General features: G+C 47.3%; 1 protein-coding gene across 31 annotated transcripts in view; it reads right to left on the bottom strand.

Annotated features, from left to right (window-relative positions):
- Nucleotides 1-23747, bottom strand: part of Map2k5 (mitogen-activated protein kinase kinase 5) — a 222029-nt gene that overhangs the window by 11318 nt on the left and 186964 nt on the right. For 26 of the 31 annotated variants that reach the window (XM_060384939.1, XM_060384937.1, XM_060384938.1 and 23 more), the window contains one exon: nt 21170-21215. The exons of the other annotated variants lie outside the window; for them this stretch is intronic. In XM_060384939.1, the coding sequence (XP_060240922.1) occupies nt 21170-21215 (46 nt within the window). The remainder of the gene's footprint in view (nt 1-21169; nt 21216-23747) is intronic. 31 annotated transcript variants of the gene reach the window in all.

The following is a 23747-nucleotide window of genomic DNA, read 5'->3' as shown; positions in this document are numbered from 1 at the left end:
TCCAGATCTATAGCTGTTTTGCAGTTTATGGCCACTATAACTTAACACCTTCATCTTAGACTATGAGTCTGGAAGTTAAACTAAAATTTGAACATTTGATTTTAATCTAGTCCTTCAAGGCTTTACTTTTATTTTTGAAATGTGTGTGTGCATACACGAGAGACAGAGAGAGAGGGTGGAAGAGAGCGAGAGAGGGAAAGGGAAGGAGAGAGAGAGAGAGAGAGAGAGTGCATGTGCACACGAGCACATACGCAGAGGCCAGACACTGACTATTGTTTTCCACAGCACCTTGGGACAGCCTCTCCCTGCCACGGGAGCTCATGCATTTGGCTGAAGGCTGCCAGTGAGCTCAAGGATCCAGCGGTCTGCTTCCCCAGCGCCAGGATTACTGTTGCACAAGTCACGATTCTCAGCTTTTACGTGGGTGCTGGGATCTGAATTTTGGTCTTCATCCTCAGATCACAGTACTTAACTCACTGTGCCACCTGGGGGCTTAATTTTAACAAGTTTGGCCTCTCCTTCTTCAATCTCAAACACAAAAGAAATGGCCAAATACAAAAGGACAGAAGAAGCACAGTTCAGAAAGGAGGCCAGGACCAGAACTGCGAAGCAGCACCTGTCAGCAAGACCACTCGAGAATGAAACCGAAACACTGGTTTGGGGTCAACCACCTATGGGTGCATGTCCCTAGAAGGCTAACAGAGGAGGACCCCAGCAAGGCTCACTGGCAAGAATTATCCAAAGAATTAAAGAATAGAAAAGACAAGTCTGGAAGACCAGGTGTGTGGAGTCTGTTTAAAAGGAAAGAAGTTGTGACATGTGTGTCAAATCTCTGACATGGAGTTTCTCATTTTTTCTTTTCATTCGTTCCCTCCTCCCCTCCCCACTTCTTTTTTTCCTTGAGTCTATACAGAATGTGCCTTAGTTCGTTGGCTGGTGGCTTCCTGTGGTGTAACACATATTCACCAGCAACACTGAAGTCGCTGCTGCCACCGGATGTTGGAACAGAAATCTTAAGCACAGCAAAAGATATCACTTTGTCCATGGCCTTTCTGGAGCCGTCTCTAGGAAGCAATGTGTGACGTCACAGGCGCAGAGAGACTGATCCTCCCTGCCTATAGGTTCAGTAAAGGCACACGGGGCACTTAGGGCCCAGGCTGCTCCTGGCTTCCTCTGAGGAGTTTGGTTTCCTCTAAGATTTATGCCCAAGGTTGGGGGAAAATACACATTGCTCAGTAGATTTATAACCTCATCGTGCTTTTTAATAACACCAGGGATGACACCCTATGACATAATCTTGGAACGACTGCAGAACAGCTCAGAAACTCAGTGTGAAGTTTTCTATTTTGGCTTCGGAGCATTTTGCGGCAGCAAGGTCAGGTAGAGAGGGCCAGGGAAATGAGCCAGAGAGGCTTGGAGAGTGAGTGTCAGCTGCTTTAATTTTCTGTGTCAACTCTGAAAATTAGATAAACAATGACAAACCAGGCTTTTTAAATGAACTTGTCACTTCTGGTTTTCTTGATACAGGGTAACATTTTTCAAGTCTTGGTAGCCCCAAAGACAGATTTAACCCCTGAGAGGTTTACCTAAGTGTTTCAAAGACTCCACATCTGAAAACAAAGGTTAAAAAAATCAAACTGTCCTTGAAGTCTAGATATTTTTCTCTTGACAGTCAAGGAGGAGACTTGCCAGGCCCCCATGGAAGGCTTTGTGGAGGGCGTGGGAGGGTCTCAGCTCCCTCCTTGTTACACTACCCTCTCTGCTCCCCAGACTGTCAGCTCTTCAGCATAGTTCCTCTAATCTCAAGCTGCTTTCCATGGTGGAAGTCCTTTGCCATCGTTCTAGAACACAGAGGTCCCCACAGGTCCCACCTCCTCTACCCAGACAGGTGAGTCCACACCCTGCCTGTGCTCTGCTTGCACTGCTGTCTAGGGGAGGTGGGAGGCTCTGCAGGACTGTCCACCAGCAGCCACAGCATGCTCCCTTGTGGCCAGGGGGCCTGGGAGAGGCTTTTCCAGAACAGTTGTATTATTTATTTATTTGTTTATTGTGTCTGTGAGCATGTGTACCCATGCTACACCAAGTATGTGAGTGAACATCAGAGGTCAACTTGCAAGAGTCAGTTTTCTCTGTCAATCTCGTGTCCCAGAGACTGAAGCCAGGTCATCAGGCCCGGAGTCATCCTGTCAGTCCTGCCTTTGCTCTGGGGTAGCTATTCAGGGACAGCATGGCCTGACCATGCTTTGTAGAGGCGGTTCAGAGGCAGTGCACCTGGGCAGGTGTTCAGTCAACCAAGTGGAGTCCAGTTCACTCTCACAGCTCCCCAGGGAGTCACTAACCGCACTGCTCTACTCTGGTCCCTCAGTCAGAAAACTAGGCTCGGGCTTGGCAAGTGACTTGGCCAGGGTGGGACTTGAAGGACAGGCTCCAAAGCTGTGCATTTTGTTCTAACACAGCGAATGCAGCAGCAGCAGCAGCAGCACATGACTTAAAGCAGGTTGGGGCCCATGTGATATCCAAAGGCCCTATCAGAAAGCTGACAGAGGTGCACGCCTGTGACGTCAGCACTTAGAGGTGGAGGGAGAAGGGGTCTGAAGCCAGCCTGGGACACAAAAGGAGCTCCTGAGTTATGTAGCTAAAAACAGACAGACAAACACAAAACAAAAATGAAAATAAATTAAATAACTGAAAGCTAAATTCTTTTACAGGCAGAGCTCCTACACTTTGAGGTAGTGATAGTTGTGCTCCAGGCACAAATCTCGTTGGCTGGCTCTAACCTCAGCTTCTCAGTTCCCCACACTCCTGCTCCACGTCCTACAAGCTAGGGAAGAAAGGACTTCCCCAGAGACAGTGTCAGCAAAGGTGCGGCGAGGCTGTCTGGCACCCTCGCCTTTGCCTCATCCTTGATTCCCTGGCCGCTCAGGTCACTACAGGAAAATCTCCAAAGAGCCCAACCTTCAAAACCATTTCTGATGGCAGCTAAATGATCCACGAGGGGGCCCCATTAGAGGGGTGCTTACACGGGCCCACCACTGTCTAAATGACATCAGGGCTGCTTGAGGAAGCAGGGAACAGCCAGCGGGGGTCCGGTCCCCTGGGACACCTCCCACCTGCTTTGCTCCGTGAACACTGTCTACTGTAACACACGGGAACAGTCCCCCACTCCATCACAGGGAGATGCAAAGTCAGTGCAAACGGTCCAGGCCACGCTGCAGCGTGACACCAAGAGGCCTCACTTCTGAAGCACCTCAGTGGTAGCAGGAAGGGTAGGGAGGCCTGAGACTGCTTTCCGGGTATAAAGGCTCATCATCATTTCAGGTGCAGCCCTGCCCCCAGGGCCTCAGCCCGAAGAACCAACTTGTTCTTCATGGAAAACAACGCCACATGGACTTCTCCTAGGCTCAGCAGCCCATGTAAGAGAAGCACAAAATAGAAAAAAGGAATCCAACTGTTGCACTCACCAACAGCCTACAGACAAGACGTCAGTGCCCTCAGACAGCATTTCAAATACAGTTTATTAGTGTGTGATATGAAAAGGGTATTTTTATTGCATGATATAATGCAATGGGACCTTGGGCGCTCTGTGGAAAGACCTCACACTCAGAAGTGTAATGAACCCATAGTCCCAAAAACATTATACTGTACATTAACCTATCATTAATGGCACATTAGGGCTAGGGGCATTGCACGCTTGCTGGTCAGGGCTCCATCAGGACAGTGTTGAGGAAACCACACAGCCTTCCCGGGCTTAAAACAAATAGAGAAAATAAATATTCCTGATGTCTACAGGCAGCTTTAAAACAAGTTCAGTCCCAGCTCTGCCTTGCAATTTCAAAGCCTGCTCTTTGACAAAAGGAAGTTACACACTGAACAAAGAGAGAAGAAAATGACCGCGTTGCTGTGGTGTACCCCAGCTAGTGGCTACACAGCCTCAGTGCTGGCTCAGCAAGGTGTAGAGCAGAGGACACCTCTGAAGTGTGAAAAGTACCCAAGAGGTGGGAAGGTGCTTTGGCAACTGCGTGTCCATCCTCTCATTTTCCAGTCTGCCATGTCAAGGAATTCAAGAAGTATTAAAGAAGGTAACACAGCCAAGCAGAGGAATGGCAGATGATGTAAAAACAAATAAAATAAACCAACCAACAACAACAACAACAAAAAAAACTGGCCAACAAATACTCAAAACAAAACAAAACCATTCATTCTCATTTAATAAAAGAAATGCCAAACAACAGACACATTTTACCGCTGATCAGATGGCAAATTTACATCAGATGAGGTAAGGAAATTGGCTTCACATATCCAGCTTTAACATATATATATTAAATATATATGTAGTTTTTATCTTAGAAAAATTAAATATGTGTATGAATGTATGCATGTATGTACGCATATGTGCATGCGCCACAGCATGGGTGCAGAGCTCAGAGGATGACCTGCTGGAGTTGGTTTTCTCCTTATACCATGTGGGTTCCAGTAACTGGACTCAGGTAGTCTGGCTTGGCAACAATCGCCTGTACCCACGGAGCCATCTTAGCAGCCTGAGAGTCATGGTCTTAACAGCACAAACACAGAATCAGCTAGCATGCTCTAAGACAGAGTTCTGGTTAAACAGCCACGGCACACACACGCTATGGAATACCACATGCACATTAAGAATGAGGACTTTCGTGTGATGTAGAAGCATCTAGAAAACATGTGTAACCCAAGAGCAAAGGGAAGAATGGAAGAATTCAACTCTGATGATTTGCACTGGTGGTTAGCTCTGGGATGCGGTGGGCAGGTCCTGCAGGAGGAAGAGCCTGGCTTCTTGGTGTACTAGGTCAGTAACAGCAGTTTACAATCTAGTTTTGGAAAGCACACCTGGGAACTTCCCATTTCCTGTGCTGAGCACGTTCTCTTTCTTCCTGACCTGGACTGAATTTTCACAAAACATCAATGGTGAGTTGGTCCCAAGGATCCTTTCCAGAAAGATGGAAACACCCATCTCCAGAGGACGCAGTCCCTTCTACACCCTCCTCCTGAACACCCTTCACCAGACCTGACATTTACAGCAGGGCTCTTCCTGACTCACAGCAGCTTCCCTGACTCCTCCTGGACCCCCAGGCAGTGACAGAGGAGAGAGGACATGGAAACTGGCAAGGCCAGGGCCCTGACTTTGGCTGGAGTACAATCAGATTTCTTTCTGGAAACATCTATCTGTGTAACATACACAGGAGAAGACCCAGGGGCCCAGGACTGCCCAGTGTTTGGGCAGACAGTTCTTAGGACACCCAGCACAGCGTTAGGCAGGAAAGTGTGGCTGGAGGCCCTGCCATGTTAAGCTGTCTCCTCATCCCTCCACCTTCCCATCTTCCTTATATTTTTGGGCAACAGACTTGGTGACAACAATCTGAAATGCTGGATTTTGTTTGTCCTAGGGTCTGCCAGCACACTCGGTAATTAAAATGTTGATTAGTAAACAGTTTCAACATATGACAGGCAATTCGGCTAAAGCCTACAGTTAGGTCAATAAGTGATTTAGACTTGCCATTTAAAAAAAATCTCATTTAAATTTTGCATACATTAATCACTACCATACTTCAAGGTTCTGATATCCACCTGACTACAATATTAAAATAAAACTTGCTGCCCCAGGGAAATCCTACTTATTCTTAATTGTTTCCAGGCTTTGATGGGCTTTTAATCTAAGATTAATTTATGCAATTTTAAATAACTCTTCTTATGATTAATAAGCTTGAAAATTAAAAGGAGTCTAAAGCAATTATAATGAGCATTTGGTCATAACCTCATTAGATGAAGGAGTGAAGGGTACAGCTTTGGAATTCTTACAAGACTACAATTTAAGGTTACTTTTAGAGAAGTCAAACACAGTCCCTGCAATTGCAAAGGCAGGTTAGCAGGGGTCAGTGTTAAAATGACGGCCAGCAAGATTAGCATAGTAATGATGTTCCCTGACAGAAGGAAAGGACACGGGAAAACAGGGAGACAAATGGCAGGCAGCCAGGAGGCTCTGGGCTTCCAGCTCTGTTTTTGGTTGTCTCGGTTAGAGACCTTCAAGAGATTTTTGGAAAGAACTAGCAGGTTAGGACAGTTTTTGCTCCATGATCAGTTTTGGGTTAGAACCCAGCTCTTCCACTCCAGCCAGCGGAGCTCAGCCCTATGTCCCTCTTGCTGGCTACCTGTCTGTCCAGCCACCCCTCTGGTGAATAACCAACCAGCATCCTGCTTCGCTCTGGGTGGGCTCGCTCCAGGCCAGCTGAAGTTAAACAACACATTTCCAAGGCTCTCTTTACTTTGTCCAAGGTGGGGTCCTCACTGTCATCTCATCTCTGACCCCTTCTCCTCACTTCTCTAACGGCAAGGGTGATGGCAATGATGGGTGGCTACCATTCACTGAGCACTTGCAGGCTATGCAATATATACTTACAGGCAAGTAATATATCTCCATTATCATATATACCTCTATCTGTCTGTCTATCTGTCTGTCTGTCTATCTACCTATCTATCTATCTATCTATCCTCATCTAAAATGACATTTTGGCTAGGGAGATTGCTCAGTTGGTCAAGGGCTTGTTGCAGGAGCGAGAGGACATGCACTCCATCCCCAGAATAGGATTGGATGTGTCACATATGCTTGTGACCCCAATGCCGGGGAGGCAGGATACAGGCAGATAGATCTCTGAGGTGTTAAGCCCAGGCTAGTGCAATACCCTGCCTCAAGACAAAAACAAGCAAGCAAGCAAACAAACACAAGTGTCTTAATAGGGTTATCATACCACCTTGATGTCATACACCCCTGAAGAAGGGAGATCTTGGCTTGTTCTAGTTCTCCAGATATCACCAATGTGCTTTAGCCGGTCTGAGGATGCTGGCAGCTCTGGTGTTCTCTCTGAACCATAGCAACATTCACACACCCTGACATACACTTCACTGCTGCTCTTGGCCTTGTCCTCCAAGCACAGGCTCATTACATCCCAGTGCAGACAGGAACAGACACGAAAAGAGTCAAGATTCCCGATGGGGGTGGGGGGTGAGGGGTGGGAGCAACGGCACACCAGTGCCCACCAGGGAGACCACCGAACCAGTGGTCCTTAACTGCAAATGTCCCACACACCTGTATTTGTTCTAAGTCCAAGAAGCTACAAACTGGAGATGCTCAGGAATCTTAGATGTAAAAATCATAACCCAAGCAGGCTGTATGAGTAAGACCTCCACACATCAAGCAATTAGCAGTTTATAGACATATTTTCAGAAACTCTATCTTCTGCTGGAAGTTCACAGCAAAATGGAACCCTGTGACATGGGCATTACCATTTCCATTAAAGATGATGATGACGACACGTTCTCACGTAGCTCAGGCTAGCCATGAACTTGCTATATAACCGTGAAGAACTTTGAACTCTTTGATCCTTCTGCCTCTGTTGCCTGAGTCCTGGGATTATAGGCTGCACTGCCACACTTGGCTTATGCTGTGCTGGGAATCGAACCTAGGGCCTTGTGCTTGCTAGACAGGCGCCACCTCTCCCATTTCACAGGTAAAGGCATGAGCTAAGTGAACAGCAGGGGCTCCCCCCGGCCCCCCGTTCTCTAGAGGTGGTGCCTGTACTCGGAACCCTGCTTTGGAGGTCCAGACTCTGGCTCACCGGGGTGCTTGGCTCATGAACAAGAGGGGAATACTCAGACGTGGCCTGCTCTCCTCTCTCTATTCGGAGTGACCTCAGTCTTTGTTCACAAGCCTCTCAAAGCTCTTACTACACCTGGCATCAACAGGGTCTTATGTACCCCAAGCTGGTCTGGGACTCACTAGGTTGTTGCAGTGACCTGGAGTTCCAGCCATCTCTGCCTCCATTTTAAGTGCTAGGATCCCAGGTGTGCATGCCTTGCCCAGATCTACAGAATTTTTGTTTTTAAATCATGTATTAAGCAGAGACTATTGAGGAGCTCTTTGGGGCCTTTACTGGGACAGCTGCAGAGGACACAGTGGCTGGTCTCAGCCCTCTGACCTCTCTTACAGCAGGGCAACTCAAGTGGCTGGCTTGCGGCTGCTTGTTCCCTCTCTTCAGGACACGGACACAAGGCCAGTACCACATCCCGGTGAAAGCTAACAAGTAGCTTCCTCCACGGAGAAGTTTTGATGCTTCGAGCATGGCTCTCAGGCTGGATTCCTTTGCTCGGTGGCTGGGTTTAGGAAGTGATGCCGAGCCCACCTGTCCACCACCCAAACTCTAATCTGTATCTGCACATAGCATGTGCCGAGTGAAGATGGCTGGGTCATGGCAGCCTCTCCCAGAGGAAAACTAATTATTTCTCTAACGGTGACTGGGACCCAGAGAGTGGGAAAGTTGTGACCAGAGAACTAGCAGGGCAAACTCTGCCCTCCGTTTTTGGCACAGCTTGCCAAAGCTGATGAACAGTAAAACCTTAAAGTGCTCATGGCTTCCTTTGGATAAGCACTTAGCAGACCTGGTGAAAGCAGCTGGTTGATTGTTCCAACCAGCTTGTTGCGTTGTCTGTATTAAGGCTCTGATTTCAAGCAGGCCTCAGCTGCGCTCTCTCAGTCAGGCCCTGCAGATGCGGAATGCGATAGGACTGCGGCAGAGAGCTGGGCAAAGCATGCCAGGGCCGCACGGGCACTAGCTTCAGTCTTCTTCAGACTCTGGAGCAGTCATTCGGCTGAACTCCTCAAAACGACAGTAACAACCCGTCTACTACGCAGAGGCCGCAGACACAGCTCCGATGTAGGACTCAGCACAGGGCGGGACTCCCGGGAGAGTAGTGATCCTCCCTGAGCCTGCTTTAGGCGGAAAAGTAAGCCACAGTATCCATCTGACGGAAAAGGAGATACTGATGTGCGAGAATTCTAGCTCTCGTTCTTAAAAGATGTCGCTGGCTTGGAATAATTTCTCTTTCAGGTTTTGTTTTTATAAGCCAGCGTCTCTGTGTCCAGGTGGCTATCTCAAACTCATGGGCTCCTGAGAACCTTTCATCTCAGCTTCTTAAATGGCTGCAAGCCTATGCCAGTAAATACACACATAATTTTAAAGTCATCACACACATACTAAATCAGAATTCTTTCTGAATGCATCAGTCACGAGTTCTGTCAGTCATTACTTTTTTGTCTGTCAAGCTGGTTCTGAGAAGCTAAACTAAGGTAAAATTGGCCAGTGTGGCTCTTGGAGTGGGGACTTTCCCTCAGGATCCACATTTGTGCACAGATATGGATGAATGTACTTAGAGACGACATCCTTCCCTCTACCCCCCCTTCACAGTCTCCAAGATACCCAGGGATGAGGGGAACCCTTCCTTCTCTCAGAACTCACTTTACCCATCAAATCAATTCCTATTCTTTCAATGCAGTAGCCATTTGCCAAGTGTTGGTCTCACTCAGTCCAGGCTAGAAACAAAGAGGGAGATAAATGGAACCTGATCGTCTGTCCTCTAGGAACTATATCTAGTTTATTACTATTACAAGATTCCTACAGCTGTGGGAAGGGGAACGTGCTAGAGAAAGCTACCTTCCCACAGCAGGGCCGGGAGGGCAGCAGCAGGCCGGGAGGGCAGCAGCGGCTGAATGATGGTGGCTCAGTGGGAAGAGCTCACCGCGTAGCAGAGCACAGGGCAGCGCCAGGCGCCCAGAGACTGCCAGAACTGCGGGGCAGGGGTGCTGAGGCAAGGGAAGGGGAGAAGGAAGGGCTGGCTGTCCCTACCAGTTCCATCACGTGTGGCTGATTTATCCTCACCTCTCCCACTGCGCTGCAGGCTGACTGGACCCGGGGTCCACAGGACGCCCCTTCCCGCAGCTGTGTGGGACTCTGTGCTGAGGTGGGGCTCAAGACACCAGTGAGTGCTCACTGAAATTCTCTCTCTGCCTCTCCACAGCAGAGAAAGCTTAGGAAATAGCCGGTAAGCAGTGCAGGAGGCCATACCTTTGCCGGGCCTGAAAGCCTGCCACGCCTGCCTCAGTTTATCCTACTTTTCAGGAGCCCAGCCCAGGCTCTGCAGACCTCCTGACAGGCCGGAGCTGCTCTGGAGAAGGACGGTTCCAGCATCTGCCAGCTTCTAGGGTTGCTTGTCTGCCTTCCGAAAGCTAGAGGGAGATCATTCCAGAGGCAAGGCTATGGCTTGAAAAAAAAAATCATGTTTAATTTAAAAATTAGAAACTGGAGCAGGCTGTGAGCACAGGGGTTGATTGAAACAAAATTTAAATTCCTGTCAAGCCCATTTAAACACGGGGGCCCTTCATAGACAATTAGCTGCTCCCTGTGAATGCCGAATAAACTCAGGCCTGGTCACTGTGAGAAGAGAGGCGCCTACTGTGAGGCGCTGGAAAAAAATTAACTAAAATCAGGCAGTATGAAATATTTAGCCTTCCAATATATCACAGGGGTCTGCAAATGTAAACAAGACAAAAATCGATTCCTTGGTGCCCTCAAATCAATCCCCAAAATGGCGAGGGCATCTGCTTTTGCTAAATTTTGTTTACATCGGCAGATTTGCCTTAATTGCGGTTGTTTATCTCTCTTGGTCCCTGGGGCCCTAATCTCCCGATTACTAATACTTAACACTCATTTCACATCTAAAGCTACTTCTAATCCTCAACAGGTTTGGGGGGCTCTTAAAATTATTGAAGGCGCAGAGGCGGGAGAGCAGCCTCTTTGTGAAAGGCCCATTTTCCTATCTGCTACCAGCTGGGCCCAATCATCGCCAGGGAGCGTGACAACAAAGGTGCTAAAAGGCTCCTCCACAATGACTGCTGCTCCGCCGGGGATTGAGACGATGAAAAGGAGCTTTGATGGGAAATCTGAACAAGAGGCTAAAGCATTCCAGCCAAATAAAGTTACTGTCATAATCAAATGCTGTCAATCACCATGAAAATCCAATTAAAAAATGTCTCAGCACAGCCCTCTTAAGTGGAAAAATGTACCCTATTTATACAAATTTTTGTCAACTCCACACCGATCCCACAATTAGAAAGTCCTGCTATTAATTGAGTCCCCCTCCCCCGCAACTTTACACAGAGATGCAGGTTGCACTGAAGCCTCTGAGAAAGCCAAGACAAACGCAGGCTATTGGTGCACAATTAAGAGGTAATCGGGTTACGTTTGAAAATTCCATTTTTATTTGTGCCAGGGGAACCTTTGCTTGAATAAATGCAGGGTTCCTATTCTCCAACTTCAGAATCAGTGACCATTTACGGGGAGCGAGGACAGGAGCGGTAAAGAAGGATACAGGGAAGAAACTAGTCCACACTCCAGCAAATGTCTCTCGGTAGACCAGGGCTTGATGTTTAATTCGAATCTTGAAAATTAAATAGAGGACGGAAGGCCCAAATGTCTGCGCTGCCTTTCTGTAGTCTCTAAATGGCCTGTGAACCTCAAATGATCTGCAGGCAGGTTTAGCACCCCATAACTGTATCTGAAACTACAGACTGCCAGTCCCAAAGGTCCTGCTCAAAACTGCTACAAATTAAAAAGCAAACAACCCATTAAACAAATCCAGCTGGCTACAACTGTAAACAGGAGGCTTCTCATATTTTTTTCCCTCAGCCCCTGACATTCCTGGTTAGACGCATTAATAATTGATAAGAATTGCATCTATTTATCAGTGTGTTCTCACAGGGAAAAAAACCTTTGCTTTTACCTTCAACAGCCATTCCTGAGTCCTGGGGACAGGCTTCCAGGTCCTTTTGTACCTTCCCCAGCTAACGGCTGCTGGGCTTCGGCAACCTGACCGCTGAACCCAGAAGCACTGGAGCACAAGGGCAGTGGGCATCTGGTGTGCTGACTGATGGAGACCTTGGGGTCTCCTGCTATTATTTCATCAGGACAAGAGGGTACCAACCCGGAGGTCTCCTCTGGGCCAAGGCTTGGTCTTTTTGGAATGAACGGTTGGAGGTGAGCTCTCCAGTGGACAGACGACAGTGGTGTGGAGCAGCACAGGCCTAGCACTCCGGGCCTAGCACTCCAGGCTCTTCCCAATCCAGGGCAGGACTGAGACAATAACGATCGCTCTGCTGTTGATGGCCAGGCTGCCCAGTTTGTGAAATTCTTTGACTATCATCCTGTGAACATAGTCATGTCCTAGAAAGCTGACTGAACCTGGATTAGCTCTCCCAGGAGGGAGTCAAACAAAAAGTTTTATTCAGACCATGTGCATTTGAATGGGTGCCCTAGCTTACAGAGTGTGTGTCATGACTTTCAAGGCTCCACCCATCCTTGGGTGAGCTTCTTCAGGGGACTTTTACTGTTTGTCTGCAGCTGTTCCTGCCGAGCAGTGTTTACTGATTGGACTAGCAAAAATGGTGCATGAAAAAAAATGATCAATAGTGTTTAGCCTGATTGAGAGGCAAGGCCCCAAATAGGCATTGAATTATGAGATCATGTTCTTCCTTCAGCAAACTTACAATCTAGTTGGAAAAAAAAAATTTGGGTATTGTTAAGCCATGAACTCTCCCTCTGGCTGCCATTTCTAATCACCCAGAGGACTGTAAAACAAACAACACAACACAACACAACACAACAAAATATATCTGTTCCCTGACCACAGGGTTGGAGATGCTCAGTCTAGCTAAAACCACACATTTCTCATTCAAAACCTCTCGGATGGTTCTGATGGGCTGGGGGGGGGTTGACTCTGCACACACTGACTGGCTCTGGAAAGATGCTGCTCAGAGTTGGGGTGAGCCAGGGGTAATGCTGCAGGAGGAGGATGGAGACCCTAGGAAGGAAGAAGGCTGCCTTCCCAGCTGGACCACCACAGCTGCAGGAACCTCTGCACCCCTAGGGGACGCAGGATGCAGCCCCCTCAGCCCCCTGTGAATCTGACATGAAGGGAACAGGAGGCCAACCGCCCCACCTGCTGCACCTGAACTAAGCCCTCTCCTCATGGGCTAGGACCGAAGCACTTCACTGTGCCCTGAAAGGGGCTGCTGCGAAGGTGAGCGCTCCATAAGACATAATGAACTGATGTTCACATTCAAACACTGCAGTCCTACACAGGAACGTCACAGCTGAAACAACAGATCGGACTTGGGGCCAGGGAGCTGTCTATCAAGGCTCAGTGGTTAAGGTGCTGCCAAGCCTGACCTGAGGATCCATGTGGAGAGATGTGATCCCTGAAAAGTTGTCCTCTGACTTCCAAATGTGTGTCACGACGCTTGCAATACAACAAACAAACAAACAAACAAATACATGCCATCAAAAGGGAGAGAGGGATCCAAGTTGAAGGACTGGGGAAAGCTCTCCTATCTAGAAATAAGCTGTCAGATCACCATGACCAAGGCTAGGCCTTTTTCATCTATATCTTGCCATGTGTACACATAAAACACATATACACACAAAGAAACATACATACATACACACACATGCACACACACATATGTACTCACACGTACATACATACACATTTATCCTTTATAGTCTCATCAAGAGAGGAAGCGGTCACGTCTGAGGAGGAACAAAGCCTGTTGGCTTCGGCTATAATCCAGAGTCTGGCTGAAGTGCTGACGCGGCGTCAGAAGGTCAGCTTAAAGCCGACTGGTTTAGCTCAGTCTCAAGCACTCAGACGGAGACTCTGGCATTACATGCAGTTAGAGTGCTAACATGAGCTTTGCTAGAGGATTCCTAAGCATAAGCAAACACAAACATTACTCTAATGGCCTTTGGAACTGAGGAAAAGGAAAAGGATGGCATGCTTATCAGTTGGACCCTGTGAGGAGCCACCACCATCTAAAAAGGACTTTTGTGCTTGAAGGGGCACCTGGCCAGGACTTCTGTATAAATCTTGGTGCCATAGCTAATGAGTGTATAGGCAAATTATAGAACCCAAGCAAAAATGAAGTCTGTAAGAATGAGCCAGATGTTCAGGAACATTTTAAAAACAGGTTGTATGTGGCAGACATGTTGGCAGGCTTACAAGTCTGTAATTCTGAGATTGGGGTTGAGGAGGACCTCAAAGAAGGGGGAGGAGGAGGAAGACAAGAAGGAGGTGGAAGGGGAGGAGGATGAAGAGAAAGGGACATAACAGATGTAGCAAATGGCTTTCACTTTCATGGGAGTTTGAGCACCCAGGGGACTGCGCCTTTTCTGGCCTTCAGCCTTTTCACTATGACGTGGTGGCGATGCTGGACAGGCTGGGCCCTGGGCCATCAGAGAGCTATGTATCTCCCCACAGACTCCCTCCCAGCCTCAGCGACAAGAGCCTCTCCCTCTGTTCTTTCTCAACACTCTTTACCCACCTCCATAAAACCCTGGTCAACCCCTTTCCTTTTGGCCTTTCTTGCTCCTGAGATAGTGGGCTAGAAATGATCTTACTTTGCCAAGAGCACTTTGCCTTTCACAGTGATCAGAAGGTCTATGTTCACTTGTGCAACCTTAAAGTTATGCTGGGATTTGAGGGTAGGAGGGGCCAAAACTCTAGCCTTGCACCCCTTCCCTCTCCGAAAGAGGCTGTGTAGATATCTGATTTATCATACACTTTGATTAATTAGAATAACCAAACAAAGTATCTGAAGATGTAATTACAATCAGGTTCAGGCAAACAGAAAAGCTACCAGTGACAATTTAATTTAGAGGAGTTAAACAAGTTAACATCTTTTTGCAAGTAATTAAATGTTTAAACAGGTTTTTTCCTCTGGAGCAGTTTGGTGTTTATTAACCCCCAAACATTCCTACCTCTCATACACGGAGCCTTCATGGAGAAATGAGAGGCCTTTATGTTAGCAGCTGGCATCAGGTGGAGGGAGCAAACATCCAAAATCCTGTTGTGATTATGGCTGAACACCCTCCCCTAAGGCCCACCCCTGCTTCTTGTATATCCAGTCCCACTATTTATGTGGTTCCTAAATGCATTGTGAAATTCCAACCACAAACTGAGCCCCAGGTTGCTTCTCAGGAGCAGAAAAACCAAACGGGGCGGGGGAAGGGAATGGCAGCCCAGGATGCCTTGTTCTGGCTCGCACAGGAACACACAGGGAAATGCACAGAATAGCAGGCTTCATTAGAACCTACAGAGACAACCCATGTTTTTAAACAGTTACCAAAGCAGGATAGTAATAGCATAAAGACAATTTCTGTGCCAGCTTGTTTTTCTGAGCTTCTCTCTCACTGAACGGGGAGAACAGATAATAACTATTAGTAAATCAAACTCCTCTGCAATATCCAGCTGTGCCTCACGCATTTACATACAGATAGAATGGGTATATGTTTTTAATATGTATGGGATCTGTACTTTTCCCACAGCCGAAGTGTGTGCTGCAAAGGAGGAGGAGAATGGGTTCAGATCAGCATGAGATAATAAAGTGGCCTCGATAAAGTATTAGCCAGCGATTGATCTCAAACCGGGATGCTGCTTTCTTCTGACCTGATTACTTACTATGCATAGATTCCATTAAATAGAGCTTAGACATGGGAAGCTCCGAGAGATGCTCTGAATGCTTAGAAGGATGCCCAGACTGTAGCTGTGTGGGTGCCTGTGGCCCTCACCCGCCTGCTCCTGAGCTATGACCCACATTGGGGACAGGCTGGGAGGTTAAAGGGTTGCCTGACAGCTGGTGGGAGCCCACTGGGAGGACACTTCCTCTCCCTCCCCCACACCCAGCAAGCATCCTCCCTAGGAGTGACTGCCTCCTCCTGAGCTGCTTGTCTGGCCCTGACAGGAACCTGGAAAGAGCAGAATGGGAAGGTAGCCTGGGAGCTGAACAATCACTGAGGGTCACGGTCCCTTTGAAAAACTGGTGACAACTATGAATTCCTCTTTTCATGAAAAAAACAAAACAAAACAAAACAAAAAACAAACAAACAAAAAAAACCCATGCAAATCTGCACATGCACACAGGATTTTGCATGTAACTTCAGGTCCTCACAGATTTCCCTGGTCAAGCCTGATCCAGCACTTCTGGCTTTGCAGGTGACAATGCACACGTGGAGGGTCATTCCTTTGAGGTGACACAGTGAAGGGCTGTGGCTCAGGTCCCTGTCAAGCCCTCACCACCAAGGAACCTAAAGGGAGACACTGCCTCAGACGCAGCTCTTCGTGGTTTGCAGAAGCAGACTGTCTACACGGCAACTTTCCAAATCCTAGCTTCCTAAACACTTAAACATAGAATTTGAATAGCAAAAGAAGACTAGAACTCCCACCTCAAGTGCTTCTCTGTGCCGAGTTTAAGGATCTCATGTAATATTTTGTCTCTTCTAAGCTGACCTCTGCCATGATGTAAGAATTACTGCCTTTGCAGTGTTGTCTGCCCCCCCTCAAGCCTCACCCATCTTTTTGACTGGCAAAAGCTGATGTGGCCCCACTGCCTAAGTCTCAACTGTCAAGATTTCCTGGCACAAGGCTCAGGCAGCACCATTTGGTTCTTCAATTGTGGAGTCAAGATTCGAGGAGCAGAGCTGCTGGGTTGGTGAGCTCGAAGCCTGGCACACCAGCATGCTAAAAGCTCCCGGCTGTCTGCGTGGTTGGCTCTACTTCCTGGGGTTTAAAGCTCTTGGGGTTTATTAGGCTCTTGATGGCTGAAGAAATCCTGCAGTTAACAGGAAGTGCACTGCAGAAGCATCTACTCAAGGACGAGGGTCTACACAGACAGGGGTGTATGCTGCCTCGACGTGGAGGCGGTTTGTAGGCCAACACTGGAGGCCCTTCTGCAGAAGGTGAATCTCTCTAGTATCACCAGCTGGAAATACACTGCCCAACTGAACTCCACCTTTGTAGGTTTGTAATTCTCTCAGGCCCACGTCAAAGGGCTTCCATCCCAGCAGGCATTAGATGAGGGTGCTCAACCTTCCCAACACTGTGACCCTTTAGTATGTTGTGGTGATGGTGCTCAACTATAAAGTTATTTTTGTTGCTACTTCTTAACTGCAATTTGCTATTGTTACGAATGTAACATAAATACCTGTGTTTTCTGATGGTCTTAGGTGACCCCTACGAAAGGATCATTTGACTCCCAAAGAGGTTTGACCTACAGGCTGAGAACCACCACACTAAAAGCTTCCACTGCTCTACAAAAGGTGTGGTGTGCACACACATGAGTGTTTTGCCTGTTCTGTCTTTTTGCCTAGAATGACCCCTTGAAAATTACTACATGTCAATCAGAGGCGCTTTCACACACCCCTCCCCTCACAGCATTTGCTCTGACCACCCTGGCAGGCCACACAGATCTTTTGCTGCTCCTTTAAAACTGCTACTTCATTCTGGCTAGCTGGCACCTGCTCTCTCCCTTGCAAGATTCTCCCTACGTGGTTCACTGTCCCTTAAAGCAGCTGCTGGGCCAGGCACAGAGCTCTGCTCACAGCAGTCTTCTTTTGATTGTTTGCCAGGTTCTGTGAGCTCGTAAGAGGATAAGGGTGTTAATGATGAAAACTTCGAGTATATTACTATTTGTGCATTATGTGCACGAGTGTGAATGTGCCTGACTTGTAGAGGCCAGAGGTGGACATCTGATGCTGTCCTCACTTTCTGTCCTGTTTTATAAGACAGGGTCTCTCACTGAACCCAGAGCTCACTGATTAGACGGGCTGCCAAAGCCTCTCCTAGGGGCCTCCTGTTTCCCACTCCAGGACTGGGACTGTAGGTACAAGCCAAGCCTTGCTTTTAAAATTTATTTGCATATGGTGTATTTATACCTGTGCATGATGTGGGGGCCAGAGAAGGACATCAGATGTCCTGCTCGGTCACACTCCACCTTTTTCCTTTAGACGGTGTCTCTCACCTAAAGCTCTCCTTTTTTAGCTAGTCTGGCTGGCTAGTTATCTCCTGGCTGTTTTTTATACGGTGCTAGGGATCTGAGTTCAAGTACTCCCACTAACATAGGAGCACTTTACTCGCTGCACCATCGCCCGGCACCTTTTCTTTTCTTTCTTTCAAAAAGATTTATTTTATTAAATTAAAAAAAAATATGTGTATGAGTGTTTTTCCTGAGTGGAAAGGTTTGTGTACTATTTTCATGCCTGGTGCCCTCAGATGTCAGAAAAAGGGGCATTGGGTCCCCTAGAACTGGAGTTACAGATAGTTGTGGCTCACCATGTAGATGCTGGGAATTGAACCTGGGTCCTTTGGAAGAGTAGCAGTGCACTCTTAACTGCTGAGCTGTCTCTCCACTATCTATCTGTCTGTCTATCTTCCTACCTACCCACCCATCTATGTATATACTGTGAATTTGCCTACAAGAGGCTAGAGGGTGTTGGATCCCTGGTCTCTGGAGTTATAGGCAGTTGTGAGCTGCCTGATATTAGGTTGGGAATTGCCCTGGGTCTTCTGCAAGAGCAGTACACACTCTAACTGCTGAGCCATGTCCTGAGAGCCAGGGTTACAGGCAGGAAGTAATGAGACTAGTGTAAGTTAGCATAAGTCCTGTCTACCAGAAAACGGTGCTAGTGTACTGCCCTTAGCATGCAGGCATTGTAAACATCCCTTGGCCCAGCTTCCCAAGACTTGTACTTAGGACATAAAAACAGCGGCAGAGAGCAACAGAGAGTAGAATTTCGTACCCTGTACATACACGGTAATGTACTCTGAACCTGAGATCTTAATGCTCTTAAGAATTTAACCTTGAGCTTCACATTTAATCTCAGAATGACATGGACAATGGTTTTAGAGCCTGGTATTGGGCATCTGGGTCATTCTACCAAATACAGAGACAGTCTGATGCTGCTCCGTGCACGGCCAGGTGCTCGGTCCGCGTGATCTCGCCCACCTATCTGGCACTCAGAGTTGTTTAGGTGGGACCATGTGTATTCGCAGTCACAGCCCCACTTGGAGTTCATGAGGGTTTCCAAATGGTGAACTGGTAACTTGCATATACCCACAGACTTCATCTTTGATTTTCTTCCTGAGACATAGAGAAGATTTTGATAATTCTGTGGGCCCCATGGCTGACACAGCCCAGGTACAGCCCTTTCCGGTATCCTGCTGGCTAGAATTATTGTACTTGGGAGATAAATTGCTCTCTCTCTTTTCCCCAAAAGGAACAGGTCCCCACCTACAGTGACAAATGGTCTCTACAGTGCTTCTATTCCAGAGGAGGCTCAGGCTTCAGATACGAGTAGCACCAAATAGGCTGCAGATAGGGAGAGTAAAGGAAAAAATTAAAGCCATTGTATGTTGGAAGGGATAAAGAAATGGTCTCTTAGGACTGGATCACCTGGATGTGACTTAGGCTCAAGACGGGGGCAGCCCGTCATCTTTATAACTTCCGACTAGGTCCAGTTTTTGCTTAGGCAAAAGCAGACAGGTAGGCCTCCATCATCCTGGCCGCTGCAGCCACCACCCCAGTGCTGTTACCTCGTCACCAATACGGGGTGTGCTTCCCTTCTGCTCTGGGCATAAATGCCATCAAAAGACAGTGAGTACTGCTGAGGAGAAAATTAAGTACAAAATGGTGCTTCCTGTGACTATGTTTTTCTTTGGTTATTTTCTAATAATATATATTTGTTAATTAAAAATATAGGACAGCACACCTGAGGGACTAGGGAGGTAAGTGCCGCCCTTTCGCCTTATTTTTATGACTTGTATTCCCTTCCTTGGGGTGTTCCTTCTGCACACAGACATCCACATGCTCTTGTGAGTGCACACATGACCTGCAGGTGTTTTATTTATACATGATAATTCTGTGGGCCCCATGGCTGACACAGCCCAGGTACAGCCCTTTCCGGTACCCTGCTGGCTAGAATTATTGACGATGAGCTCACCTCATCGTCAAACAGGCACATGCACACAGATGTCTGTTTTATGAAAGCCCGCTTCTTTGCTTAACAGCTGAGCTATCCAGCCATAGCACAATAATGACCAGGTAAATGGGTCTCCATTTCTAGAACCTGCTCCACGCTTTCTCAATTGTGACTAACTGCAAGAACTCCCAAACCATCAGAGAGCAAACAAACAAAACCCAATAACCAACAAACAACAAAGCCCCCAAACCACTTAAACGGCAAGCCAAATCCAAACCTTTTGCCCCTACCTTTAGTCTAGACAGGAAACCCACAGTCACAAATTGCAAACATTTTGGGGATGATGTTTTAACTTGAAGCTTTTAAGAAAAGCGAGACCTAGAGCAGGGTGACATGAGGGAAATGAACCTGCAGGTGATACCAAAGGGATCATGGGTTATGTGCCGACAGACTCTACAGTACACAGATGCTGGGTGCTTAGAAGGACATCCAAAGAACAAAACCCTCCGAGGCAAGATGTGTAAGCTGCGCGTCGCTTAAAAGGCTGAGGTTGGCTGTCGTCACCTGGTGATGGCAGCGTCAGACAGAGTTACTAATGCTCCGCCCCGCTGCCATCCTAACAACTCCGAACTGTCAAATCAACAATCTGTAGTAAACCAAGGGCCCTTTGGAACTGAAAGGGCGCACCTCTTCCTTTCCCGGCTTGATAAAGTCTGCCATCTGCAATCAAAGCAAGTTTGCCCGGAGCTGGGACACAGCACCAGCCACCGAGCAGGATCTGTTGCGGAAGGACCAAAGATTCACACTGAACTCATCTCCTTGTGTTCTACCTGAACCCAAGAGAATTCCACTCTACATTCAGGATTCCCTGGAGGACTGCACTCCGCCCTCCGAACTTCTCATGCTGTCGCCCACTACCTGCCTGAACTTCTTCTCAAAGGCAGCTCCGGCAAACACGCCTCGAACGAAGCAGATGAAGAGAGTTCTGCATGAAGCTTCAAATGCTGGGTTTTTCAAGATGAAACTTAAGCCCCAGGGTCTGAGCTTCAGAAATCCCTACCCTGGGCTGGAGACATGTCAGGAGGGGAGGGCTTGACTCCTATGCACGAGGGCCTGGGTTCAGCCTCCAGCATGGAGAGAAAAGAAAAAACCCAATAAGGTAAATAGAGTTGACTTTCCAGGCTGTGGATTTTTGAAATGTCCTAGTTTTAGGAAGGATGGGATTAGGAACAGACTTGTGTGTCATGGGCTGGCCTCATAATCGTTGTGCAGCTGAGACTACTGTTCACTTCTGCTCCTCCCGCTTCTACCTCCCAAAGGCCACGATCACAGGTGTGCCGTCACGCTAGGCTAGCAGGTGCTGTCGGCGGCTCCCAGGGCTCTGAGCGTGGCGGGCAAGTGCTCCACAAATGACCCACATGCCCCTCAGGCTGGACTTGGCTGTGAATTTCACGCAGACACAGTGTTGGAGAACTCTACTGCACCTAAGAAGATTCACTCACCATCAGTTCCTCAGGCGCTGGTCTTTCTTTGGGCTGTTTCCTCATGCTGTAGTAGGAAGACAAAAGACCTTGATTTATATCTGTATATAAATGTATTTTTTTTCCTGTTAATTTCTACCCGGGTTTCTCTTGGAGTTTGGAAGTTTGCAAAATCCGTCAACTCAATGCTTGTCCTAAGTACCAACACACATCCCTGCTCTCATGCTGGCCTTGGGTCAGGCTTCGGGGGCCCTGAATCAGTCTTTCATTAAAGTTAGGGTTGAAATAAAGATAAGTTTATTGTAATTTTATTCTTTAAAGATCTATCTATTTTACTTTATGGCCGTGCTTTGCTTGCATGTATGTATATGTAGCATGTGCATGCCTGAGGCCAGAGGTGTCAAAAGATGGTGTCAGATCCTCTGGTACTGGAGTTACAGGTGTTTGGGAACCACCACGTGGGTGTGGGGAACTGAATTCAGATCCTCTGGAGACCAGCAAGTGTTCTTATCCATGGAACCACCCCATTACCCCTGTAATTCTGTTTTTGAAATCATCGTGGAAAGAGCAGCAATATTCTCTCCCTGACTCAGGTGTCAACTTATCAATCCTAAATCCAGGGGACAGTATGTTTCTATTTGCTCACTGGGATAAGAAGGAAAAGAGAATGGTGACAATAAAGTCACATGAGAAAGCACTCCTTGGTTCCAGCACTCAAAGCCAAGCTATAAATAAAGGTCAGAAGTGTAAATAATACTACAAGACCAACAGATGGCTCCTTACACACCCTCTTGACTTGCATTTATTTTAGTTAAAATGCATGCTAATAATTCATTTCTCAGCTATACGACAGTTAAGTTTATCTAAGCCCCTTAAAGAACCACACTGCTCATGAAAACTGTTCCTGGTCTTCCCTCCTATGGTTATAGTTAGTTATAGGCAGCTGCACGTACTTAGCTATGTGATGAAGGACCACAAATGGTACAGAGGTGACCGAAGGAGGCTGCCTACCTGTGGCCATGTTTGTTTTAAACTTAGAGCACTTGTGAAATGAAGTCATGAAAAGAGATTGCTGTATTTGCTGACGATACCTTTTTTTTTTTTTTAATAGAGAGATTTGGTAAACAAGAACCATAGCTAAGAAGCATTAATGACACTGAGGACATTTGCTTCCCCTATAAATAACCATATGCACCTCTCAACTGCTGCATCCATTAACTAGTGACTCAAGCTGTCTGCACTGGAGTTGGTAACAGTCCTGAGCTGACATTCCAAGTAGCTGTATCTCTTGGGAAAACAAGGCTATTACCCACGATCGCTTCTGTTGCGGCTGACATCTGTGGAGATTTCAACACAGGTTATCCCTCCCCCTGTCTCCATAAAACTTTTATATAACAGCCAATTAATGCTTTGGGTAGGGCGATGGTAAAGCCTCATGCACTGTTCTCCCTGGCTGCCCACTCCTCCTCCAGGCTGGTCTCAGACCACACAGAAACCACACAGACGTCGGAATCTAAGCTCTCTCTGTGATGCCCAAAGCCAGGGCTCCAGGCAGCCTGGAGCTGCAGTTCGTTCCTCAGTTTTTGCATAAAGTGGGGCACGATGTACTTCAGAGTGTTCTCAGAAATTACATAAATCAGAAAATAAGAGGTTAATCGGTTTCTGGACAGGGGTCTAACAAACAGTTTTAATGAGCTTCAAGAGCTCATGGGCCCAGTGTTTAATTAATAGAATTTCCTCTCACTATGGCATGCTTTGGAAACAAAAGATTTCTGGAATAAAAACAGTTTTCAAAAGCTGCAGAATATGATGTATTTTAAGTAAATAGAAACAATTACAATTTTTAGAACTGGGGGAAATTTTCTTCCTCATTTTTTCCGGTAGAATATAAACCGTACAAGACATTTTCATTAAGAGGTAACATATTACACTCAGTCAAAAAGGTGATAAAGCTTGACATTTATATTAAGGAATATGTCTTGGTTTCACTTTTGTGTAACCATCAGATGGATCATGCGGGGGAGGGGACAGTGCACAGCCATTCCAGTTGAGCAAGGACTCTACGCTGTGGCCCGCACCAGCCTGTCACCCTCAGAGTAAAGGCTTTTCCTGGCGGGGGTGGCTTGTGCACCTTGCCAGAAGGGTAAAGGAGGGAGAGGAGACAGGCAGCTCCGAGAAAGTTTCATATGTTTAGTGTGTGCTGCCTCTTGCTCTGGAGCTCACCATTCCAATGTCCCTAATTGCCTCTTGTCTCTGGGGTAATTCCCCATTCTGGGGTGAGCCAGAGGGCAGTGGAGCAACTGGCCTCCCGAGGCCACACCACAGAGGTCCAGCGGGATTGGGGAGATGGTGAAAGGGCTAATAAAAGAAAGATGTGTCCTGTGAGGAGGAAAAGGCAGAAAGCTGGACAAGAAACCTGGGCTGAAAACTGTTTGTTTCTTCAGGGTAAAATGATAAGGCCTTGCCAGGAGGCTTCAAAATCCAAGGTCTGTTCCTCTGGATTGAGAGGACTTAATGAAGGTCTCTGCAACATCAAACTTCAGTGAGATGTGACTAAATTGTGTTTACAATCCACCCGAAGACAAGTTATTTACTGAGA

The sequence above is a fragment of the Meriones unguiculatus genome, chromosome 6 (assembly GCF_030254825.1).
Source record: "Meriones unguiculatus strain TT.TT164.6M chromosome 6, Bangor_MerUng_6.1, whole genome shotgun sequence".
Classification (NCBI taxonomy): domain Eukaryota; kingdom Metazoa; phylum Chordata; class Mammalia; order Rodentia; family Muridae; genus Meriones; species Meriones unguiculatus.
This window is presented reverse-complemented; position numbering and strand designations above follow the sequence as displayed.